This window comes from Notolepis coatsorum (assembly GCF_963971535.1).
Source record: "Notolepis coatsorum genome assembly, chromosome: 9".
Taxonomy (NCBI): Eukaryota; Metazoa; Chordata; class Actinopteri; order Aulopiformes; family Paralepididae; genus Notolepis; species Notolepis coatsorum.
The window spans coordinates 108,215,895-108,243,015 of NC_140173.1; the positions used below are offsets into that span (position 1 = coordinate 108,215,895).

The 27,121-nt window shown below is 43.5% G+C and overlaps 1 protein-coding gene across 1 annotated transcript in view; it reads left to right on the forward strand.

Moving 5' to 3' along the window:
- LOC311234714 (echinoderm microtubule-associated protein-like 6) overlaps window positions 1–27,121 on the forward strand; it is a gene marked incomplete at both ends in the record, with an annotated part of 200,399 nt that overhangs the window by 62,448 nt on the left and 110,830 nt on the right. The window contains 4 exon segments of the mRNA XM_084321958.1: window positions 1,828–1,933; window positions 4,417–4,510; window positions 15,736–15,836; window positions 18,489–18,691. Coding sequence (XP_084178084.1) covers window positions 1,828–1,933; window positions 4,417–4,510; window positions 15,736–15,836; window positions 18,489–18,691 — 504 coding nt within the window.

The following is a 27,121-nucleotide window of genomic DNA, read 5'->3' on the forward strand; positions in this document are numbered from 1 at the left end:
TCAGGGAGCCGCGACCCCCACTATTATAGGAAGTAAAAAAAAAATTAATTAAATTTATACTTTTATTTTTTTTTATTTTTTTTATTTTTTATAGAAATATATGGTTGAAACATGCAAACGTTCAAACGCACACACACTAATAAGCATTGGAGGCTTTTAACCAGGGCCGGACTGGGGAAATCATTCAGGCCAGGAAATATAGTGCGAAATATAGCCCCAGTCAGGCCACTTTTTAAGCGGGGGGTCTGGGGGTCCCCCACCAGGAAATTTGTTGTTACAAAGACTTCATTTCCTGTATTCTGGTGCAGGAATTTTTTTATTTGTACCCTTTAAATGTCAGTATTTGTGATGGCATCACAAATTATTGTTAAAAAACAGCATATGTATGATTAGCAACAACACTGATTTTGATTTTCTGTTTTTTGTAATGTCAGATTGAAAATAATACAATATTTTATTCAACTTAAGCCCTGATCATAACACCACATATTCATTTTATAATTCTAACCCTTTAAATGCCAGTGTGTGTGATGGCATATATTTGCAATATATCAAATGCAAAGTAGATTTTTCTAGGGGGGATTATTACAGGCTAGCATGTGTCAATGATTAGCAACAACACTGATTTTGATGGATTTTTAGTTTTTTGTAAGGGTCCACAAACTCCCTTTGTGTGTGTGTGTGTGTGTGTGTGTGTGTGTGTGTGTGTGTGTGTGTGTGTGTGTGTGTGTGTGTGTGTGTGTGTGTGTGTGTGTGTGTGTGTGTGTGTGTGTGTGTGTGTGTGTGTGTGTGTGTGTGTGTGTGTGTGTGTGTGTGTGTGTGTGTGTGTGTGTGTGTGTGTGTGTGTGTGTGAGCAAGAGAGAGAGAGATAGTTCTCCTACTTGTGTGGGTTGCAGTGATCTCCTGGTTGTTCCTCACCTAGGTTATCTAACTATTGCACCGCTGCAACTAGAAACACTGGCCTGGCCTGCTTCTAAGTTCAGTGGCCTGACTGCATACAATTTGTTTTTGTTTTTGTTTGGAAATCATCTGGCGACCCCCACGTGGCGGCTCGCGACCCCCACTTTGGGAACCACTGGATTAGAGCACGCAATAGCATCTGCAAATGATTTATAGATGTTTTATGAATGTCTAACAAATCATTTGTTAAACAGGAAAAGACAAGTCTGGTAATTGCTTTGTGTCTATATTCATAAAAGACAGATCGTTCATAACAGGTGAGTAAAAAGTCCATAAATAATAAACAAACTATTAGACATGTTAATGATGAACAGTCTTCACTTTATATTAGGGCACACAATAACATCTGCAAATGATTTATAGATATTTTAAGGATGTTTTACAAATCATTTGTTGAACATGAACAAATAAATTGAGGTATAGTTGTTTTTTCATATCCATTTTTCAAAGCATCTACAAATGTGTTACTACACATTAAATAACAAACAATTACAAGTACAAACAATGTTGATAATGAGTTATAAATAATGTATAAATAATTTGTAAATGTTATACAAGTATAGTTATAAATTATTTAATAATAATTTATGAAGGTATATAAATTGTTTGTTCACGATTAGTTCATTATCTACAAATACCTTATAAATGTCTTATAACAGTGTTATTATAAAGTGTTACCCAACTAACTGCTTTTATGGGTTTTCTATTTCTGTAGGGTAATTTCAACAGTAAATTAACATAATTAACTTTTACGCTTTTGTGTGTGTGTTTGTTTGTGTGTGTGTGTGTGTGTGTGCGTGTGTGTGTGTGTGTGTGTGTGCGTGTGTGTGCATGTGGGTGTGTGTGTGTGTGCATGTGGGTGTGTAGGTGGGGAGGGATCCAACCATCCATATTTGGGACATCCAGACCCTCAAGTGTTTTTCTCTGCTCAAGGGATACCACCAGAGAGGAGTATGTGCTCTGGACTTCTCAGGTACGTGTGTGTGTGTGTGTGTGTGTGTGTGTGTGTGTGTGTGTGTGTGTGTGTGTGTGTGTGTGTGTGTGTGTGTGTGTGTGTGTGTGTGTGTGTGTGTGTGTGTGTGTGTGTGTGTGTGTGTGTGTGTGTGTGTGTGTGTGTGTGTGTGTGTGTGTGTGTGTGTGTGTGTGTGTGTGTGTGTGTGTGTGTGTGTGTGTGTGTGTGTGTGTGTGTGTGTGTGTGTGTGTGTGTGTGTGTGTGTGTGTGTGTGTGTGTGTGTGTGTGTGTGTGTGTGTGTGTGTGTGTGTGTGTGTGTGTGTGTGTGTGTGTGTGTGTGTGTGTGTGTGTGTGTGTGTGTGTGTGTGTGTGTGTGTGTGTGTGTGTGTGTGTGTGTGTGTGTGTGTGTGTGTGTGTGTGTGTGTGTGTGTGTGTGTGTGTGTGTGTGTGTGTGTGTGTGTGTGTGTGTGTGTGTGTGTGTGTGTGTGTGTGTGTGTGTGTGTGTGTGTGTGTGTGTGTGTGTGTGTGTGTGTGTGTGTGTGTGTGTGTGTGTGTGTGTGTGTGTGTGTGTGTGTGTGTGTGTGTGTGTGTGTGTGTGTGTGTGTGTGTGTGTGTGTGTGTGCGTATGTGTGAATGTGTGTATGTGCACATGTGAATGTGTGTATGTGCTTGTGGGTGGCTGTGAAATGGAGCCTGAGCTGTACTTCCTTGTCAGAATGAGCTTCAATTAAATCAAAGCTATGTTCAGACAGCAGGCAAATCCCATTTGATATTTAACCTTTCAGCTGACTGCCCACATTGTAATTTACAGGTGACCTGATTGTGTGCTTAGACAGTATAAATGGTAAATGGACTGCATTTATGTAGGGTTTTTATCCAAAGCACTTTACAACTGTGAATGCCATTCACTCATACATACCAATGGTTGAGGCAATCATGCAAGGTGCCAACCTGCTCATTGGGAGTAGTTAGAGTTCACTGTCTTGCCCAAGGACAGTTTGACATGCTGTTGGCTCGTCTACATATACAATATGTATTTAAGATTAAAAGATGAATGCGTTAAAGAGGACTGTCAGCTTTTGATAATGGGTCTTTATTGACCTCCATGTTAAACCCTGTTAAAGGATAACTCCACTATTTTGGGAAATTTGCCTATTTAACATCTTCCCTGGAGTTAGACAAATCAAATCAAATCAAATTTATTTATAGGGCCCGACAACACACGTTAATGTCCCCATGGGCCGTACAGGTCTTCTTTAAACAAGTCAAGAAGACAACATAACAATAAGTCAAGAACAGAACAAGAACACCATAGGGTCCAAACATTTTTTAGATGAATGCAAATAAATGAAAGAATGCAAGCACTCCCAGACATACCCCACGCGAAGGTAAGGAAAAACTCACTAAAACCTAACAATAGGGAAAAAAAAAAGCTCCACAGGCAATGTGGAGGAGAGAAACCTTAGAAGGGCCGTTCAAGGGGGGATCTCCCTTCTTAGATGTCGGTGATAGTAGTGTTGCAGACGGACAGTTGGTAAGCATGCACTCATGTGTGTGGTGAAACACAGATGAGTGCATGCAATAGCAACTGTACATTTTGAAAAATTAAAGATAGAGCTAATAGCGATAGCAACTGAACATTTTGAAAGATTAAAGATAGAGTTGATAGCGGATCTATTTGAGGCACAGGGGCGGCGCAAGAGGGTCACGTCCTCCCCGTCTTAGTCACGGGACATTCAACACTCCGGTCGTTGCTCAGGGACAGCCGGAGACAGGGGGAAGGGGGGTGGCGCAGAGAGGGTCGCGAACTCCCCGACATAATCGCGGAAGAAGATGCATACCTTTTTTGTCTCTGTGCGTGCATTTTAGCTTTGGGAATAGATGCTCCGTTAGCATAGCTTAGCTTCATCACTGGAAGTGAGGCAGGACAGTAGCCTTACAGTGCCTTACAGTGTATTGCAAGGTCTGACATTGACCAAACTTGATATGCATGACCTTGGTGGGCTCTAGGTCAACTCCTGAAAAGGGGGTCAATGTCAGACTTTGCAATCAAAAGTTAGGGGGCTAATAACCCTTGCCATAATTTCAGTGCGCCCCTAACTTGCAAGGTCTGACATTGACCCCCTTTTCAGGAGTTGACCTAGAGCCCACCAAGGTCATGCATATCAAGTTTGGTCAATGTCAGACCTTGCAATACACTGTAAGGCACTGTAAGGCTACTGTCCTGCCTCACTTCCAGTGATGAAGCTAAGCTATGCTAACGGAGCATCTATTCCCAAAGCTAAAATGCACGCACAGAGACAAAAAGGGTATGCATCTTCTTGTCTAACTCCAGGGAAGATGTTAAATAAGCTAATTTCCCAAAATAGTGGAGTTATCCTTTAAACACATGACAGAAGACCATGTGACACTTGTGCCAGTGCAAAACAACATGCACCAGCTCACTCTTCTAATACTCTCGTCTAATACTATGGACCCTGATGATGTTTTCCCTCTTATCCCAGCGGATGGGAAGAGCCTGGTGTCAGTAGGGATAGACGACAACCATTCCATTGTGGTCTGGGACTGGAAGAAAGGAGAGAAGCTAGCGACAGCCAGGTAAATACTCAAGCATCTAGCTGCTCGGGGCTGCATTTTTCGCAGAACATATGATATACCATTCGAAAGATCTATTTGTTGCTGTTCGAACGCCACCTCATTCGACCAAATCTGTGCCTCGGTTCTCGAGTTACATGACGATATGTCAGATGACCACCCCGGACTCCAGATGCTCCAGAACTGCCAATCATCTGATGGGAAAAATCAGTGGTCAGCATTGTAGCCAACGAGTGTACGCTTCCAACGATACCCCACAAGGGGGGGCTGCGAATATAGGAACTAGGTGAAAGTTGATGAGCGAAAACGGGAAGTGAATCAGAGATTTTGGAAAACCGTTCTTTTTAGCGTCGGTTTTACTAAAACTTCTCTCAAAGACCCATTTCTGAACGGATCTTTATAAAACTTGGACCTGTACTACATAAGACTTCAGGCTATTGAACTGCTGTGTTTTCCAGCTTATACCTCTATGCTGGAATATTGGAATATGTAATCTTGCAACCACTACAGAAAAATGTGAGTACACAAGTTCAACTCAAGTTCAGACCTCTGTTACTCTATTTCATTAGCACTAAAAGTAATTTCCCTTTTTTGCATTAGTAACTTCAGAATGTTATATTTCAAAAGAGACCAGGCTCATGCATGTGCTATAAGTATAAAGCTAAGCTTTGCAAAAAAAGTATGCAGTCCTCAAGTTTAAGTAAAGAAAAAGTGCCACTTTTCTGGGTGCCTGTTAACCCTTTGGTTGCCGTTCACGAGAATTCTCGTTTCTGTGGCCCAGCGGTTGAGTGCCGGAAATGAAGATTCTCGTTTCTGTTTAGTTTTTCCTTTTTTTACATATTAATATCCTATTTCATGTCACAGAGCTGTATTTTGGCTGGAAAAGGCATATTGGGACTCCGAAGGTGCAGTACCGGCCAGATCCTGGTAGTGGTGCTGTCTCGAAAATGCAGTAACCCCTGTTGCAGACCTGGTGTCACACTGACAATGCTCCGGGCGGACTTTTCTGTTAGCCTGAAGCGAGGGCTTCACCAGATCGCATGGAATACTTTTTGGGACACCGGATTCATTATGACTTATGATCTACCAGATGGCGATCAAATAATTGGAAAATTCTTTTTGGAATCCAACCGGCCAAAGGAAAGAGCAATTTGACGTCAATTTCAGCTTGATCGTGCAAGGATTTCATAGCCATGGTCCTTGTCGGGTCGTTCTGTGTTCTGGACTCTGTATCTGTGTTCATTGTTCATGGAGTTCTGGACGTTACCATTCTGTACGTCACCACCTGTCGCCGTTTGCCTGGAGTGGGACACCGTCTTCGCTCTCTAATTCTCTACGGGAGGTTTTCCAGTGTTCCCACTCCAGACGTCAAGGCGGCTCGTCATCGCTCCCGATTCCACGGGAGGAAGGCGTCTCTTCGTGATCCTCGTTCCTGGGGTGAGGCTCGTCGTCGCTCCCTAGTATTCCACGGGAGGACGGCGTGTGCCCATCCCGTTCCCCTTGGACCCAGGCTCGTCGTCGCTCCCTAGTATTCCACGGGAGGACGGCGTGTGCCCATCCCGTTCCCCTTGGACCCAGGCTCGTCGTCGCTCCCTAGTATTCCACGGGAGGACGGCGTGTGCCCATCCCGTTCCCCTTGGACCCAGGCTCGTCGTCGCTCCCTAGTATTCCACGGGAGGATGGCGTGTTCCCATCCCGGTCCCCTGGGACCCCCTTTGTTCTGCGCTGCCCGTCTGCAGCATCCGAAGAGGAGGAGGAGTGTCCCCGTGCCAGGCCTCCGCCGTCGGGCCCCTGTTCCCGTGCCAGGCCTCCGCCGTCGGGCCCCTGTCCCCGTGCCAGGCCTCCGCCGTCGGAACCCTGTCCTCATCCCTGTAAGCAGCTCTGGCCCTCGCCCTGTCCAAGGCCTTACCCTGTTCTCTGTCCCTGTCTCCAGCCCGCCTCTCCGGGCCTCTGTCCCTGTCCCCCTCTCCAGTGCCCCTGGTCCTGGTCCTTAACATTTAGCCCTGGCCCTGTCCCTTAGCCTTAGTCCCTTAGCCTGTTCGCCTCTTAAAGGCACAGTGCCGCATTTTCCATATTTCTTTGACTCTAGTGTTTTTGTGTTCTCCCTTAAAGGGACTGTGCCGCTTTTTGTTATGTAATAAATAAATGCCCTGTTTTGGCTTACTCTCATACCTGTCTTGTGTTGTGCGATTGGGGTCGGTTACAAACCATAACACATTGCGCCTTATAAATAGCCTCAGAGGAATTATCTCAGATCATTCCGATATATTAACACTCATATTCACCACGGTATAAAACGGGAACGTATCGATGGAAAAAATATTTCTTTATGGCATATTGAACGGAAGGTTCATACTGTCAATTGACAATGATATTGGATCCATAGCTATAATATAAAATATAGGTTTAGCTCTACAAACAAGGTGGCAGATTACATGGGGTTAATGGGTGGCATGAGCCTATGCACTTCCCGGAAAGGGCGTGGCACCCAATGTGTTAAGAGGTTAAACAGAGCTGTTAGATTAGAGTAGTTTTCAGCCTGTCGTTGATTTTAATCAGCCTTCATCGCCTCCGTATTATCGATCCTCTGCGTTGTGGTTCATTCTCACTCCCACATGCTTTCTGGCTGAAACCCTATTGTTACGTGTGGGTGTGTTTGTACCCTGATCAGGTGTTCCCCAGTGTGATGTGTAATGTCTGGTTGTAGTCCCCTGTCCTGGTCTTGTAGTTCTTTGCCGTTTCCCTCCCAGGTGTATCCATTTGTAATCAGCCCAGGTGTTTCTTGTCTCGTCATCCCCTTGTGCATATGTGCTCTGTTCTCCCCTATGTGTGATGGCTGATCCTGTCTGTACAGTCCTGTCCATTGTCTGTCATAATTTTTATGTTATCCCTTCACCTTCACCAATGGTAAATATAATTAAACCTCTTTTTGTTACTTTGGCTACCGTTTCATATTATGTTTCATTGACAAGACAACGAGCACTTTAGAATAGTCAATGGTAACGTAACCTATCTTTTCCCCTGTGCCTTCAACAAACATTGAAAGTCCATTGTATCTTTAACTCAATCAGCGCCAGACCCGAGCATAGTCAGGTTAACTCACCAACCGTTCAGCGCCAGACCCGACTATAGTCGGGTTTTCATCGCTATTTCTTTTATTTAATATATTTATTAATTTCTCTCACACGGACCTCTGGGTTACCATAGGGAAACACTCTTGAGATCGCTAGAGTGCAATACTGGCCGCATCCAGGTAGTGGCAGTATCACCATCCAGGTAGTGGCAGTATCGCCCACCCTAACGCGTCCAATGCCCCTGATGTGTTGTGGTGGATTATGTTGGCGACACGATGGACACCTGGCCATGACAATATCCCCTCCAAATTCCTCAGAGACTCAGCAGCCGCCATCACCCCAGTCATCACACACATAATAAACCTCTCCATAAAACAGGGACACGTACCCAAAGACTTCAAAATTGCGAGAGTAACACCCCTGCACAAAAAGGGCAGCAAATTAGACCCAGGCAACTACCGCCCTGTTTCTATCCTTACCCCCATCTCGAAAGTCATGGAAAAAATAGTATACGAACAGGTCAAAAAGTACCTCGCGGAAAAAAATCGAATCTACGAATTCCAATCTGGCTTCAGAACATCCCACTCCACTGACACATGCCTTCTCTATTTAAACGACCACATCAAACAAGAGGTGGACACGGGCAAATACTGCGGCATGGTCATGCTGGACCTACAAAAGGCCTTCGACACTGTCAATCACACCATTCTGATTGACAAGCTAAAAGCAATTGGTTTTGATAGTGTATCAGTGAGCTGGATGCAATCCTACCTGGAGGGGAGAGAACAGATGGTGGAGGTAAACGGTACCCTATCCCCCCCCCCTCCCAGTGAGCTGTGGTGTTCCACGAGGAAGCATACTAGGACCGCTACTGTTCCTAATTTATGCAAATTACATGTCGTCAGCTTGTGACTGCAACTTGTTCCTGTTCGCGGATGACTCAGCCCTGCTGGTCTCTGACAAGAACAAGTTTCAGATTGAAAAAACCCTCAGCTCAGAACTAGGCAAAATCTGCATATGGCTCGCTGATAACAAACTATCATTACACCTGGGCAAAACAGAGTCCATTCTCTTCGGTTCAAATAACAAACTCAGCAAGACCGACGCCTTCTCAGTTACAGTGGGTGACAATATTGTCACAAGGAAAGATGAAATTACATACCTAGGTTCCATCGTGATCTCTCAAAGTGATCTCACGCCCCCGAAGCAAGATGGCGCCTGTGTGCCGGCTAGCCGTCGGCCTCGTCGGTACTGTCCGCTTAGTCTCCTGCTTGTTATTACTCTGCTTCTATGTATCTTCTGCCGGGACATCTCCACTCTATTGGTTTATGATCGACAAGCTCTTTTAAACTTAAGAGCCTTCAGCGAAACGCTTTCATCACATTGTTTGGGCGAGAAAGTGACAAGTCTTCCCCTCGTTCTCCTGAACATCCCTGCTCACCTACGACGCCCTCCCTGTGCCTCCTTTACGTAAAAAACGTTACAGGAGCAGGGGAAAACGAGGCGGTGTACACGTCAAAATCAAGGCCTACCTGCTGGCCTCCTCGTCCATGATCAACGTCGGTCCCCTCTATGATGGATGTTATCTCCCTGCAGCCCAACGCTCTTTGCTCCCCAGAGACCGCTGGCTCTGTGCTGTTTCCCCCGAGCCCCTGCTGCCACTTTCGGGACCGGGACTGTCTGCCCCCTCGCCTGGCCCTGCTCCTCTTGGGCCGGCGCGGGACCCCCCGCATCATCGCTGTATTCCACGGGCCCGCAGGCCGAGCGGTGGTGTGTGTTTTGATGTCCTTCGGCGGCTGGAGCGCGCCCCACCGCCGGCTAGCCCAGAGCTAAACTTCCACTTAGCCCTGTTGAATGCTAGGTCGATAGCCAACAAGACGTTCATTATAAACGACTTCTTCACCTCCCGTGGCCTGGATTTCATGTTCATTACCGAGACGTGGCTCCAAGTTGGCGAGCTACTGCCGCTCTCCGAACTTCTCCCCCCCGACTGCACTTTTTTCAACACCCCTCGCCCCTCGGGCAGAGGGGGTGGAATAGCCTCAGTGTTCAAATCCACTCTCCACTGCCGCCTCTCACAGCCGGCAGCGAAATACGCTAGTTTCGAAGTTCAATCTTTTGAACTAAGCTTGTCATCCGTCGTGGTCTGCGCCGTCATATACCGCCCGCCTAAATACAATAAGGACTTTTTAAATGACTTCATGGACTTCCTCTCCGGACTGATGGTTAGATACGATCACATTCTCCTATGCGGCGATTTTAATATCCATGTGTGTTGCGAATCACATCCCCTGTCGCGAGATTTCCTAAATCTCATTGACTCTTTCAATCTCACCTAATCTGTCACAGCACCAACGCATGAAAAAGGACACACACTTGATCTCGTCCTGTCATTTGGACTATCTGTCAATATAATTGATATATGTGCTGCTGCTTTTTCTGACCACTCACCTATTGTTTTCTCCACTAAAATCCCTTGCTCTGCTATGTACCTACAAAAAAATCACACACATTTACCTCTGACACTGCTGCCCATTTTTCTGATGCCTTCTCCAGCTCCCCAATATGTGTCTTAAATGCAAACAGTGTCCCAAATATCGATGACTATCTCTCCATGTTCAACGAGTCATGCACCGATATTTTAAATACTGTAGCACCTTTTAAAACTAAACGCATAAAACCCCTCCCCACACCCTGGCTAAATGAATCCATGCGTACTCTTAGATGTGCATGTAGACGTGCCGAGAGGAAATGGAGGAATGACAGGTTGCATGTCTCCCTCCAAATCCTACACAGCGCTCTGTCCATCTACCAACGGCTATCAAAATTGCAAAAACAACGTACATTTCTAACCTAGTCACAACAAATTCAAATAAACCCCAGGCCTTGTTCAAAGTCCCAAACTCCCTCATCAACCCCTGTGCCACTCCCTCTGTCGTACCTTCATTAGCTCTATGTGAAGGATTCCAACACTTTTTCATCAGCAAAGTCTCTGCCCTTAGATTTCTCTCCCCCCTCCCCCCCTTGCCCTCCCCACCCCCCCTCCTCCCACTGCCTGCTGTTTTTGACCAGTTTGCCCCGGTCTCCCTCTCCTCACTTTCTGATGCCATTAAACACCTGCAACCAACAAATTGCCCCTCAGACGCACTCCCCTCGCGCATCCTAAAGGAAGTACCTGACCCTGTCCTCCTCGCATTATTACCTCTACTAAACGCCTGCCTCAGCACTGGATGTGTCCCGGCTGCCTTCAAGCATGCTGTGGTCCAGCCCCGGATAAAGAAGCCCAACCTCGATCCCTCTGTCTTTGCCAATTTTAGACCCATCTCACAATTACCATTTTTATCAAAAATCCTGGAGCGCATAGTCTACATACAGCTACAATCATTCCTTCAACACAACAACATCCATGATAAATTCCAATCTGGCTTTAAACCACGACACAGCACTGAAACGGCCCTCCTCCGTGTCTTAAACGACCTGATTTCAGCTGCTGATGCAGGTAACTCATCCCTACTACTACTCCTTGACCTCACAGCCGCCTTTGATACGGTAGATCACCACATCCTCTTAGCTCGCCTCGAGCATTACGTAGGCCTTAGGGGCCCCGTCTTAGACTGGTTCCGGTCCTACTTAAGTAATAGGACCTTCTCTGTCCAACTTGGTGACTTCACTTCCTCTGTGGCCCCCCTCACCTGCAGGGTGCCCCAAGGCTCGATATTGGGTCCCACTCTCTTCCTCCTATATATACTCCCCCTAGGCCAGATCTTGGCAAAACATAACATCTTATTCCATTGCTTCGCCGATGACGTGCAGGTCTACCTCCCCTTAAAGCCCACCCAAGGGAAAACATCAATAACACCACTACTTGACTGCCTGGCAGAAATCAAGTGCTGGATGTCTGAAAACTCCCTGACATTAAATGAAGGGAAAACCGAGGTCATTGTTTTTAATAGTGCCCCCCCCGACCCCCCTCATTGACGCACTTGGTCCCCTGGGTCCAAACCTCTCCACCTCTGTCAGGAACCTCGGGGTCATCTTCGACAGCAATTAAAAATTTGACAAACAGGTTAGCGCCGTAGTCAAAAACAGCGTTTACCACCTTAGACTCCTGGTGAAGACAAAGGCATACCTCTCCCAAAGTAACCTAGAGACGGTGATACATGCCTTTGTCACCACTCGCCTCGACTACTGCAATGCCCTTTACACGGGCATCGACAAATCCTTGCTTCGCCGCCTACAACTGGTGCAGAACGCAGCCGCGCGCCTCCTCACCAAAACAAAAAAACATGAACATATCAGCCCAGTTTTGGCCTCGCTCCACTGGCTGCCTGTCCGCTTTAGGATCGATTTTAAATTAGCCCTAAATGTTTTTAAATCACTAAATGGCACGGCTCCTCCCTATCTGTCCGAACTCCTGCACCGCCACACCCCCCACCGATCCCTCAGATCAGCTGACCAGCTGCTACTGGTGGTGCCTAGAACTAGGCTCAAGACTAGGGGAGACAGAGCTTTCTCCACCGCAGCGCCTAGACTGTGGAACAGCCTCCCCCTCAGCGTACGGACCGCCCAGACCGTGCAGGCTTTTAAATCATATTTTTTTGGTCATATATTTTTTTATTCAGCACAAAATCAAAACAGTACAGATATGCAGATATACTTTACATCACGTTCTCAATCAACATCATGTCTGTACCGTATCATTAAGAGACAGCTATGCTTGGGGAAGGGGAAGGGGCGTGGGGGACACACACAAAAACCAACAACAAAACAAAATAAATAAATAAACAGGTAACCCAGAATATACTACGTGTCAACCTCTCTTCTCTGGGTGTAGTACAGCAATAGCAAACATTCTCTTATACCCGAGCTTTGGTTGTATCACCATCACTGCATTACAAATCCAACCCTTCATCCTCCATCACTGACCTTTCTCAAAAGCATGTAAATGCATGCAGTTAGGATTTCGTCCTTCTTCCCGTTCACATATCCCTTCTATTCAGCACAAAATCAAGACAGTACAGATATGCAGATATACCTTACAACTAGTTCTCAACCAACATCCTGTCTGTACCGTGTCATCAAGAGACAGCTATGCTTGGGGAAGGGGCGCAAAAATAAATACATTAACAGAAAAAATATTAAAAAAAAATATATAATAATATTTAAAAATAAAATGACAATAAAATGGGGAGTGAGATGAAAATAATAAGATGAAAATAAGTAATACATTGCCTTTATAGCCCTATTCGCTCTATACAAGCCCACTTTTTTTTTTTTTTATCCACTTTTTCTCCCATTTTTCTATATTTTCTCCCATCCCAATTTCGTATCATCCAATTCAACCCTCCCCTGTCACGAACGCTGTTTCTTGCCTCCCACAAGCCGGCTGCAATGTGGACTAAGTCATACATAGTACAAGTCCCCTCCGGTACTTGAGGTAACAGCAGTCGCATCTTTTCACCTGCGCAGCTCGATCTCTCAGTGGCGAGGAGTAACGCGTGGGAGGCTCACGCTGCCCCCGACACTTCCTGATTCTACTGCGCAGGCGCACCAACCGACCTGTAGGAGGCGCTGTCCACAACGTCCGATCCCCACCCATCAGTTTCCCACCCCCTAATACGGCCAATGTGTATTAGTATGAACGACCAGCTAAACTGAAAGCAATGTGGAGCGCTGGGCTCGAACAGGCGAGCCCAGCGTCTCCGCATTCGTGGCGAGCGCCTTGCCCACTACGCCACGTAGCCGCCCCTACAAGCCCACTTTCTATCGAACTGTTCACCTTGCAACCTGATCAGATGAGTCATCCTCTCCATGTCCTGAATTTCTTTAACTTTGTTTAGCCATTGGTTATGTGTTGGGGGACTGGGTTTTAACCAATTAATTGTGATCATTTTCTTGGCAGCAGTTAACAGTATTTGAAGAAGATACACACTTTTCCTTTCCTCAATGCCCTCTGGTATGACTCCGAGAATGGCAGTTTTGAAATCTTGTGGAATGTCCACGTCGAATAATTTTTTTACATCCCTGAATACATCATCCCAGAAGTGACATAGTTTTGGGCATGTCCAGAAAATGTGTGTATGGTTACCTATTTGTTCACCACATCCCCTCCAGCATTCGCTTGTGGGAGTCGTACCTGCTTTAGCAGTCAATAAGGGGGTCTTGAAAAACCTACTAATGACCTTCCATTTATATTCTCTCCAGGAATTAGAATTAGTCACCTTATGTGCTTCAGTACAAACATCGAACCACTCCTCTTGTGAGATCTCCTGTTGGAGCTCAGCCTCAACTTAAATCACTTTTAAAAACCTACCTGTTCTCCTTGGCCTTCCCCCCCACTTAATGACCACTAGACCCCTGGCCCTTCTATCCTCTTTGTTTGACTGTGTCCTACCTGTTTTTATTACTTTCATTGCTTTACTATGTTTTTAATCTTATATCTTGCATCATATTATTTTGTTTCTATTACTTTCATTGCTTTATTATGTTTTTAATCTTATATATTGCATCACATTATTTTGTTTTTATCAACCTGCGTGTGAATCACTTTGGTGCCAGCTGCCGCTGCCTGGAAATGTGCTATATAAATAAAATTTACTTGACTTGACTTGACATTGTAGAGGCAAATCTTTCCTGCGACAAAATGGCATCCAATGTAATAAAAAAAAGTCAACCAACAAACTCGATTCTTGTACCGGATCTCCTCTCTGGTAAACAAGAATACCCTGAAGACTCTGGCAGGAGCACTCATTCAACTACGACTATGCTTGCACCTCATGGTACCAAAGCACCTCAAAGGCGCTAAAAACAAAATTACAAACATCTTAAAACAAACTGGTCAGACTACTGCTTGACCTTACTCCTAGAACCCACCTCACCCCTGCCCACTTTGACAACCTAGGATGGCTTAGAGTAGACGACAGAGTACAGCAACTTGCAATGGGCCTGGTCTACAAGATACACTACACGATACCCATGTACTGTACATGTCAAAATACTTCCCAAAGGTCAGTGAATACCACGACCACAACACCAGAGGGAGCTCCACAAATCATGTTAAACCCAGATTCGGCTCAAACAAGGGACTAAACACGTTTCGCAATTATGCCACATCAATGTGGAACGCCCTAGCCAAAGCTGTAAAGGAATGTGAATCACTACCCACTTTCAAAACCACTCTCAAAGAACACCTACGGGAGACTGCAATTCGAAACTGGCCCCTGTAAATGTCCTAACCCAACCCCCTCCAATGTACAGTAAATTACCTCCCAAGAATACACGAGACCCTCTTCTTAGAACCATGTATGGTTTAGTCGATATTCCAATGTACAGTTTTGCTTGTACAGTTGTACAGTAGCGTGTCCAGGCGAGCAACGCCAACGCTTTTAGTGAAATTCACGTATTCCTCCATAGCGCCGCTTTCTGGGATTAGCCAGGATCAATCTGAAACTATACTTATATTCACCACGGTATAACACATGAACGTATGCATGAAAAAATGTATTCTTTTTCACATATTGAATGATAGATAGTTGATGTCAAATGGGCCATAATATTGTATCCATAGCTATAATATAGAATCTAGATATAGCCCTGCAAACACCGCCACTTATCCCTTAAATCAATAACTTCTATCTCTCTTGGTTGTGCGGCCTATCTCTCCTCGCTCGCTAGTGGCATATCTCCTAGCTCGCTAGCTCTCTCCTCATGGTCCACTCTCTCTCTCTGTGTCTGTCTGCTTCAAAAACACAACTGAACCAAATAAGCGATCTACCACTGTCTTTCTGTAATTTGTCTCTCTCTCTCTCTCTCTCTCTCTCTCTCTCTCTACCACCTTCTCTCTCCCTCGACGACCGCTCCTCTCTGTGTCTCCTAAATGAGCGTGTTATATCTCGTTAAGGAATGTGGCCTTGGTGCTGCCTCTGTCTTAGCCAGGCCTCTGTTCAACTCTCTCTGTCTCATTATCGGCTAGCTCTCTCTAATACAGATTCAGTCTAAAATACTAAACACCACTTTGCCAGAATTAACTGCTAGGTCCGTGTCTGTCTGCTGTATCCCACTTCCTCTGACATTTTCTGTCATTTTATTACACTTTATAACTTGATTTACTCTGTCTCTCTCTCTGTCTATCTCTCTGTCTCTCTTTGTCCTCAGCGGTCATAAGGACAAGTTGTTTGTAGTGAAGTGTAACCCATTGGTGATGGATAAGCTGGTGACTGTGGGCATGAAGCACATCAGGTTCTGGCAACATGCAGGTAACACAGTTACTTATTCCCGAACAAGCCAAACATATTAACCCATAGTTGAAACCTAGTATGTTGGCTGTAGTGTGTAAGCAAGTACTAAGTACAATGTGGGCCAGTAGACGTCCCTTAACACTTTCCGTGCCAGCCGTGCCAGTCCTATATACCCCGCTGCGTGCCACCGCTCTATTCAATGACAGAGCACTCACATTTGTGAACGCATAAACTATATCTTAAATTATGGCCCAATTATGTGTCTAATACGACCGTCGCTTATCAATGACTTGTTTGCAGTCAACATTGTCGAAACGGATTGTTTTTTAATCGGTTCATTTCCGTTTTATACCATTTTGAAAAACGCTCGTTTTTTTAAACGTTCAGAAAAAATTAAAGTTTATGCAGGAATCGCGCTTTACTGTAATACACAAAACACGTTGTCATTTTTCGGCCTATTTATGAATCGTTTTCAAATAAACGCTAGATTATCGATAGTATTATGTGTACTTATGCACGCTATAGAAGTGGGCTGAAAAATCCATTATCTTATTTCCTGATCAGCTACACACACTCACAGCCACACACACACATAGGGGACACGTTGATATATAGGTGAAAACTCTGATTATCCCAATACTGGTAAAATAGATTCCTTATCTCAGATCAGATGTTCTCCAAAAAGATTATTCCAATTCCTGATCGCCATTCCAAATATCGATCGCGTTTATTGATCCAACGCTGGGTGGTTGAAAGACATATTCCACACTGTTCTGATGGTGGGCAATGACTGGGATCGTCTCCGGTTACTTGCCTGACAAGTAAAATGTGGAATCCGAACTCTTTTTTCCCCATGCGTTTCATTCAATCCAATCCAATGGGGTGCAGTACCATCCGGAGAGACGATAGGGGGCGGTATTTTCCCTGTTCGAGCTCAGACAGATCCCCACTGGTAACGTGAGGCTATATTGATGAAAAATGTATGGAAATCGATAATAAAAAAAATAACGATTAGCGGCTGATTGGCGCAGTGGGCAAGGCGCTCGCCTCTAACGCAGGAGACGCTGGGTTCGAGCCCAGCTCTTGGTGTTGCTACCGGCTGGCCGGTCGTTCATACTAACACAATTGGCAAGTGTTAGAGGGTGGGAAAGTCGGTGGGTGGGGATTTGACATTGTGGACAGCGACTCCTACAGGTCGGTTTGGTGACGCCGGTGCGACGGAAGCAGGAAGTGACGGGGCAGCGTGAGCCTCCCACGCGTTACTCCTCGCCACTGAGAGTTCGAGCTGCTGCGGCGAAAAGATGTGACAGGCTGCCTCCTCGTGTACCGGAGGGGACACGTGATGCAAGGCTTCTGTCCTCACTACAACCGACCTGTGGGAGGCATGGTCTAACAACGTTCGAGACAGGGGAGGGAAGAATTGGATACACGAAATTGGGATGGGAGAAAAATAGAAAATAGGGAGAAAAAGTGGATAAAAAAAAGAAGAAAAATAACGATTAAAAACGAGATTTCTCGTCGGCTGGCACTCAACGGTTGGCATGAACTAACGAGAAATCTCGTCGCTGGCACTCAAAGTGTTAAACGTGTTTCATGCTTGTTTTGCGGCGTGGTATTGCATAATTGCGAGCAGGGTCCGACTGCGTAGCTGCGCACCTCCCAAGCTTTTGGAACAACGCAGACGCGGGAGACGCACAGACCGTGTTGCAACGTTTGGCGTCGCTATGGTGACAGGACGTGCGCTCCGTTCCTCGAGCTTCTCAGACCACAATAACTATGAAATGACCCACCTTTCACGGACATTGTGTTTGCCGTCCGCACCACAAAGCCCACTCAAGAAGCATGAAGCAGGTTTTACCCTCTCTCTCTCAACCATTCACTCCCTCTCTCTCAACCATTCGCTCCCTCTCTCTCAACCATTCGCTCCCTCTCTCTCTCAACCATTCGCTCCTCCTCTCTCTCTCCTTAGCACCAATTAGTTTGACATAACAGGCAATTTCACAAATCGTCTCACCTTGTGCAAGAAGAATCACAGAAAAATTGTTTAGGGAGAAATTGAGTGACATGAATAATGAGTGAGGCCTGATGTAACCCTGTGTCGTCCTGTAGTGGAATCCAGGGAATTGTAATATTATCTGTTTTGAATTATTTTTTACATGATTTTCTTCTTGACTCTTGGTAAAGTACGACGATGGGCTGGATACATGGCAGCAAAAGACAATAAAGCCTGCACACTTGGAACTACATTCATACATCTCTATTAAACCAATATCATTGTCAATTTAATTTCATATAATCACCTCGAAGAAACAGGTGACATTTAATGCAGCGTTCAGTAGCTTCCATGTATTGGTTTAACTGGATTAGTAAAGCCTGCACACTCAGAACTACAGTACATTCATTAAACGTATTAAACTTGTAAATTGGTATAATCACACACAAAAAAGACTACGATTTTTAGGTGTGTTTCGGGGTTGGATTTGGTGGGAATTCTCTTGAATTGCTTTGTGTTATTCAAACTGAATACATAATTACAACTTCATTATTAGCAAATAAAGGTTTGATCCATCATTACGCCGTCTTAATTAGAACAAGCAATCCTAAATGACCAGACAATGGTATATTGAAGAACTATACCTAACGCTGTGACTCTTGCGTATGTAATCCCAGGTGGCGGCCTGACATTTAAGCGCGGCGTGTTCGGGAACCTGGGGAAGCTGGAGAGCATGATGTCGGTGTGCTACGGCCGGACGGAGGAGCTGGTCTTCTCGGGAGCCGCCACCGGGGACGTGTACGTCTGGAAGGAGCCGCTGCTGCTGAAGACCATCAAGGCCCACGACGGCCCTGTGTTCGCTATGTACTCCCTGGATAAGGTAATAAACTAACCTACACTGTAACACGCAACACTTTGATGAACATTGTTACTCAGCTGATAGAGTTATACCCTTCTTGCTGTCTTGTCACACAGAACTTGTAAGTCGCTTTGGATAAAAGCGTCAGCTAAATGACTAAATGTAAATGTAAATGTAAGGTAGGACGGGGGTGTTCCAGTGGTTCCCAAAGTCGGGGTCGCGACCCAAAGGTGGGCCGCGAGCAGCCACGGATGGGCCGCGAGATGATTAAAAAATAAAAAATAAAAAAAAAATTGTATTTTTTTATTTTTTATTTTTTTATTTTAATTTTTTTTTCATGCCACTGAACTTAGAAGCAGGCCAGGACAGTGTTTCTAGTTGTATTCTAAAATTATTTTCTATTGTATTCTAAAATGTGACTATATGGTTTTATATTAACTTAATAAATAAACAAAAACTAAAAATCTACTTATTTCAACGAACATTTCAAACTAAATAACAGATTATGCACATAAAACGCTGAAAACAACAGAAGCAACAATAGTATTTTAATGAGGCTATTATTATTATCATTATTATTTTGCAACAAGTTAGCCCTCTCATAAATAGCACATATAAATGAATAACTAACTTGAACTAACTTAATAGGATTGAAGTGATATTTGGCTTAAAAAATCGGTCGAATGGCAAAAAAAAAAAAAAAAAAAAGCCAGACAATGTGCATTGGGCCGCGGCTCTCTGACGCCTTATTTTCTGGGCCCCGGCCTGAAAAGTTTGGGAACCCCTGTTCTAGTATACTGGAACTTGTAGTATAGGGTCTTTCTAGTGGACCACGGCTTCCCTTACATTCATTCATTTAGTAGTAGTAGTAATTTTATCAGTCATCACACACACAATACAATATGCACAATCATTCCAGACTGATTCTGGCAGTGACTGAAAAGGTACAGGCTACATACATGCAAGTCTACATAATAACAAAATGAAAATGATTCACATTTGTAACCTTCAAAAATAGCTATATATATATATATATATATATATATATATATATATATATATATATATATATATAAAAAATTACCAAAAAAATAAATAATTTCATTATTCAATCAGCATTGTTCCACAAGTTAACTCAAACTATAGAAATACATCTCCTACCCTTCTTAGCTATATTAATTTATTTTATCTTGAAACATGGTTGAGGGCAAGCCCCCTCATTTACATACAGAACAATGTTATACATATTATACAGGATAATATAGACATATTATGTCAAATGTGTACATGTTACGGAGGACAGCGCACACACACACACACACACACACACACACACACACACGTACACACACATACATACACACACATACACACACCAAACATTCCCCGCTCCCTTCTGTTTGTTCTGAGTACGTCAAAAACCTCACCATTATCTTTCCTTTACTGTTTCAGTAGCACTACCAAGGGTGCACACCTCAGAGTCCTACGTTAATTTATACCATCATACATATATTTATTTATACATACATTTACATACATACATTTATTCCATCTAAGGAAAACGTTTTGAAATTCTGTTAGATATAGTGTGTAATGTATATTTTGTGTGTAGGAAATTGTTAATGTGTACAACCTGTGTGAAGCCTAGTGGGAGGGGCTTACTCTGATAAAAGGGCTGCTTTGGCCCAAGAAAGGGAGTCTTCATCTGGCTGAGTTACAAGTCTGCTTGTTCTTTCGTGTAAAACTACAGAGGTATTGTGGAACTCACTGTGTCGTTAGAAATATTGTAAGTATAGTGTATTTTAGTTTTTGCTTGTTTCATTGTTTTGTACATACTGTAGTATCACCTCTGCACTTTGGGAGGCCGGCAAATAAATAACACCGGTCCGACTACGCCTGTGTTTGTGGGAGTTTTTGAGGAGTTCGAAAGAGAACCCCGCCACAGTACATAAATGCAAAAATTTGTACTGTAGGTGTATTTAATTCTTGCTAGATGGTATGATTGTAATTATGTCCGTTTGTCATGAAAACTACAGCGCGTCACGAAACGCACATACACGCACGCGCGCACACACACAAGAACGGTGTGTGCGCTGTGAATAGGTGTTAGACCCCGCAGAGGCGTGAGACCAGTAGCGGCTGCTGGTTCTCTCTCCACTAGGGGCGCTATACCAAAACATTTTGCAAACATGTACAGTACCACGCAACCGACTCATGGCAAGACGTGAGCGATTCGACTCACGCTCACGGCAATGAATCGGCTCGTATGAACGAGTCGCTCAGCTGTTACTACAACAACATACAACCAGTCAAATAAAGTATAGTCTAATTCACAACTTGAAACACAATATATAAATAGAAAAGTTAGAAACAAAACTCGCTCCGTCTCCAAACACACTCAGATCTCTCCCTCTCTCCTTCTCTCTCTCACACACAGCGCGACGTGGAATCGGTTCGTTACACAATCAGACCTAGTATATGTAGTATTATATACCAAGAATAACTTCAGTATGAGTACAGGGCTGTACACATATTTTGCATATTGTTAAACGAGCCAAGGCTAGCTATTAAACTATCAATATGAATCGAAAATCTGGGACCCTGATGTAAACAAGACAAACGTCTTTCTCAGGTCCAATTGTGTGTCACTTCCTGTTCAAGAAAACGAGTATTTATTATTTTATTTATTAACGTTATATTGTGCATTGGAAACACAAACATACTTAAAATGAGTAAATATTATTCATTTTAAACATGTTTATATTATTTATAGGGCTATAAAACTAAAAACTAAAAAATAATTGTTCTTGTTATTCTCTCATATAACCAGGGCAGGTTCTGAGGGGGGGCGGCGCCCTAGCGCCCCCCAGTGGTGGCCGCCACTGCGTGAGACTGAGAGGTATCAGAGCCTATCCCCCCCCCCCCCCCCCCCCCCCATCCAAATTCTAACCAACAGATTGGCTTTTCATAATATGTATGAATTATCTCTTGCAATAATATCCACGGGACTCGACTTTTTGCAGTCGTTGTGTTTGTGTGTGTCACGAACACACATGCCAACTTTCTCCTGCGTGACATTCGCAGACATTCTCTCAGATAAAGAAAAAAAAGCTTACATACTTTTCTGCTTTTTGGGTCATTTCATAATAGCAGCGTGGACCAGCGCATCTCGAGCTGCTTCTATGTTAAAAAGTAGTCTAACATGCTTTGCAAACCTCACCACCAGTGTATATATACCCACGTCACGCTAAAACATTCTCTCTCTCTCTCTCTCTCTCTCTCTCTCTCTCTCTCTCTCTCTCTCTCTCTCTCTCTCTCTCTCTCTCTCTCTCTCTCTCTCTCTCAATTCAATTCAAATGGGCTTTATTGACATGGGAAACATACGTTTACATTGCCAAAGCCAAACAAAACAATTCGAAACTGGCCCCTGTAAATGTCCTAACCCAACCCCCTCCAATGTACAGTAAATGACCAAGTATGGTTTCGTCAATATTCCAATGTACAGTTTTGCTTCAATCGCTACAATTGAGTGCTCAGTGGAAATTAAATGTGCATGAAACAATTGTAGTACAATTGACAAATGAGTAGCCATTTGACTGGAACAGAGTGAAGGAGATCCGCCACCAGTATGCACAACTTAGTAAAACATGTATGTGTTCTATGCATACTCTAATGTTCAGTGCTGTAAACTGGTTACTTTGTGTAGTGCCATGCAGTACACTTACATGACAGTTCATACTGTACAATATGTTGTCCAAAATGCATTATGTTACACAGGAAAAGTTTATAGTTTTTATCTCGCTCTCTTCTGGGATAAAGCGTGTACCAGGGAACCGCTGCACACATTATACGTTGATGAGGCGGGTTTCAATCTGGCAAAAGGTAAACGGCGTGGAAGAAATCACATTGGACAGAGAGCAACCATTGATGTCCCAGACCAACAAGGAGGGAATATTACAATGTGTACAGTGTTTACAGTAATGTGTAACTGTAGATTTTTAATGGCTGTGCAAATAGTGTATAGTGCTGTCTTGAGCATTTTCAGGTAGTGTCACCAATATCTGACTTTTTTGCATTGGAAAACACTTACAGAGTGATCTGTCATAATGAAAACATGACAAAGCCATTTGACTATCTTGTTCATAAACAATGGTGTCAGGACTTTTCATTTTGATGACACTGACACTTTCATTGACATGAATACTTGCTTTTGAAGAAGGAACTATCCATTTTGAGCAAGTGACACGCTTTTGCAGGTTATCAACTAGATTTTGCAGTTTGTACTAATTGTTTTGAGAAATGCACTAACTGTTGTGCAAACGTAAATAGTGATGTGAGAAATGCACCAAAGTGACTGAGGAAAACTGTAATTAATAATATAATTATTATAAATGTCTCTCAATTCAATTCAATTCAAATAGGCTTTATTGGCATGAAATATTTACATACTTATTGCCAAAGCAAGTTCAACATACAAACAATAACATATATATTAAGCAATACAATATCATAATATTAGTAATAACAGTAAGGACAATCAACAAGAAACATATTAATTTACAAAATAGTCACTCGATCGGGTAGTTATTTTTCAAGTGTGGCCATTCAGATACATTTACAGGGCTTGTTCTCTTATTTTGTGACAACCGTCTACATATTTTGCAGCTAATGCTGTACACTGACTTTTCTCCCCACACATGTATAGTAGCTTTTGGTGATCAGGGAGATGGATAAACTGTGCATCAATTTTGTTTATTTTATCAAAGAAGACTTCTCTTAGGTCCTTGTATTTCTCACAGTATAGCAGGAAGTGAGGTTCTGTCTCAATGTCCCCCTGATGGCAAAGTGAACACAGCCTGGCCTCTCTGGGCAGCCAGTTTGGCCTGTAACGGCCTGTCCACAGTCTGTACCGTGTCAATGTTTTTCTTAATTTTATCTCATTCACAGTAGTCAGGTATTCTGCCACCATGTACTCTCTGTTTAGGGTCAAATAGAATTCTAATTTACTTTGAGATTTGGTTGATTTGTTCCAATATTCTATATAGTTTTCTTTTTGTTTTGAGATTATTTGGTTGGGCCAGATTTTTTGGTATCTGTCCTGAAGCATTTGTGGGCAGAGATTTCTGACTAGCTGGCAGAGGGGACTCTTATCTGGGTTCATCTCTTGGCTCTGAAGGGCTTTGTAGTGGTAGGAGTGGGGGTCACTTGATTGGAGGTGTGTGTAAAATGTTATGGCTCGCTTTTGAATTTGAATGATTAGGGGGTATTGGCCAAGTTCTGCCCTGCATGCATTATTGGCAGTGTGTCTGTGGACCTTAAGTAGGTTTTTGCACAATTCTGCATGCAGTACTTCTAATGGGTGTTTTTCCCATTTTGGGAAATCTTGGTTAGTTAATGGACCCCACACTTCACTGCCATATAATATTATTGGATTTATTACGGAATTTAGAATTTTGAGCCAGGTCCTAATTGGGATGTCAATTGGAATTTTCCTTTTGATGGCATAAAAAGCCCTTCTTCCCTTCTCCTTCAATTCATTCACAGCCATATTGAAGTTTCCATTATGATTTATTTTCAATCCCAAATATGGGTAGCTTTTTGTGTTTTCTAATATGTGTGTGCCTAATTTAAATGTATTATGTGAACTCTGAGACTCGTGTCTCCTTTGAAAGATCATGACTTTAGTCTTCTTCATGTTTACGTTCAGAGACCATGTCTGGCAGAACTGGTGGAGGATGTCTAGGTTCTGTTGTAGACCCTCTTTAGTGGCTGACAGCAGAACCAGATCATCTGCGTACATCAGTAATTTTACATTGGTATCGTGCAGAGTCAGACCGGGTGCAGTAGAAAGTTCTAATAACTTTGCTAATTCATTTATATATATATTAAACAATGTTGGGCTTAAATTGCACCCCTGGCGGACTCCGCAACCCTGGGTGAAGAAATTTGTTCTTTTATTGCCAATTCTAACAGCACATCTGTTTTTTGTGTACATGGATTTGATCAAATCATATGTATTTCCTCCAACACCACTTTCTAGAATTTTGAAGAAAAGACCTTTGTGCCAAATTGAATCAAAAGCTTTTTCAAAATCGACAAAGCAGGAATATATTTTGTTTTTGTTCTGTTTTACGTGAATGTCAATTAGGGTTTTAAGAGTGTATATATGGTCAGAGGTACGATAATTTGGTAAGAATCCGATTTGGCTTTTTTTTTTTTTTTACTTTGACCAGTCAGCTGGTTCTTTTTAGCGTTTTATCGCTTTTTCATCGCTTTCATACTTGGTCAAGTTCGACCGACAGAAGCAGGCTGAAAGGGTTCAGATGGGGGGGAAGACACTCTGGGAAAGGCACGGCTGCCGTCCGGGATTCGAACGCGCTCAGCCCCAGATCCGTGACGAGCACGGTTGTCCACGGCGCTGAAATAGCACTCGCGGTACGTGGTGAACTACTGGAGCTCCCCCGATTTGGCTTTTACTTACAGATACAGCTGGGAAAAGTCCAGGAGCAGCTGTTTGCCTGCTGTTATCACGTCGCTTGGCATGGTTAATGTTAACAATGACCAGCGGGGGCGCTCTCATACAGCTGGTGACAACTGCCCCCGACGCGCCGGCTTTTTGTTCATTCATTGGAGGAGCTCCGCACAGCTGGTGACTTCATTCATAGGATGCTACAACGTCCTACAGTATGTCTACAGACTGCATGAATGAATGTTGCTGAATTAAAGAATGAATAAGTTAAACGTGTGCATAATACAATAGTAATAATATATAATAAGAATCCAACCAATAGAGCGACATTGTGCAATAAACAAGTAAACAACGTGTCAAATCTAACTTCATTAGATGGCCGACGTACAGTACGGCTCTCTTTTCCATTCATTTCATCAAAAGAAAGCGTTAGTGTAATACTTCTTGGTAACAATAGGTTTGTGTACGCAATGTTGCTGAAATAAAATAATTAAACCGTTAAGACCTGTCGAATTAGCAGTGGAGGTGCTACAGTAGGTGGGCTCTATTTATAATGGATATATTTTGTCTGGTACCGTGGTCTAGTGGTATAGGTTATTCCTTTCAAGCTGATGCTGTGTTCTGTAAGGAATTCTATGAGTCTGGTGTTGATGATACTACATAGAAGTTTGCCCAAATTACTCGTCACACAGATACCCCTATAGTTTTTTGGGTCATGTTTATCTCCACTCTTGAAAATTGGGGTTATCTCTCTCTCTATTACTATAATATATCTATATATATATATATATCTAAATATCTAAACCTCTGTCTATCTAGTGTGTGTATACATGGCATCAAATAAAAGTGTGTGTTGCTGTACAGTAGGCCTGCAGGGGTGGTAGTGCAATACTCGTAGTACGCTCAGCTGAGCACACCACTCTCTGGAGTGCCTTCCTGTCCTGGGCCGTGCTGTTTCCATGCTGTTTCTCTACGCGTCTCTACAATTCGTAGCCGCATTTCTGCAGACCCCTCTCTGATTGGTTGAACTCTATTTTTGCAGACCCCTCCCATTTCTGCAGACCCCTCTCTGATTGGTTGAGCGAAGCCCCTCTCTGATTGGCCCCCCACATGAGCCGAGACAAGCTCCTCTAGCCAGGAGTCGAAACTCCGTTAACTCCAGAGAGAGAATAAACCGTGAAGTCACGCGAAATAACGTTATACGCGACGCTATACAAACCAATTACATAATCCTATCCAACATGTGTAAAGGCACACACAACATATTCCAGTTAACGGTATATATCTTTTAATGATTCGTTATGGCGTAATCAATACTTCCATGCGTATAAATTGCGTTCAGCCTCTCTCTCTGGAGTTAACGGAGTTTCGACTCCTGGCTAGAGGAGCTTGTCTCGGCTCATGCGGGGGGCCAATCAGAGAGGGGCTTCGCTCAACCAATCAGAGAGGGGTCTGCAGAAATGGGAGGGGTCTGCAAAAATGGAGTTCAACCAATCAGAGAGGGGTCTGCAGAAATGCGGCTACGAATTGTAGAGACGCTTTCTCTACAGCCCCGGAATAGAAGGAGTGGAGTATCTTCCCCGATACTCTGAACTTCATTAGCTAGGCGTGCCAGTACATCAACCTCCTCCCGATAGGCTTTCTCGTCATTGTTAGAGATCAGCCCCACCACCAGTAAATATTGCAGTGTCAAATTAACACTATTCCCGAGTGTATTTGTTCCCATTTGGCAAGATTTACTGTGTACTATAGCTACTGTCCATCAATATCTTCCTTTTGAATGAAATAGGTTTAATAGCGTTTAAATTATAATGAATTAAATAATTGTATAAAGAATTTTCCATGTGCTGTCATCTAATAATATATTCCATTACCTTTCCTATCCTATCTGTATCAAAGTCAAAATGTTGGTATTGTGTTGGTATAATATGCTATCTAGCTTGTGTGTCACTCTAGGGCTAGGCCTCCTGCTGGGTCCATTC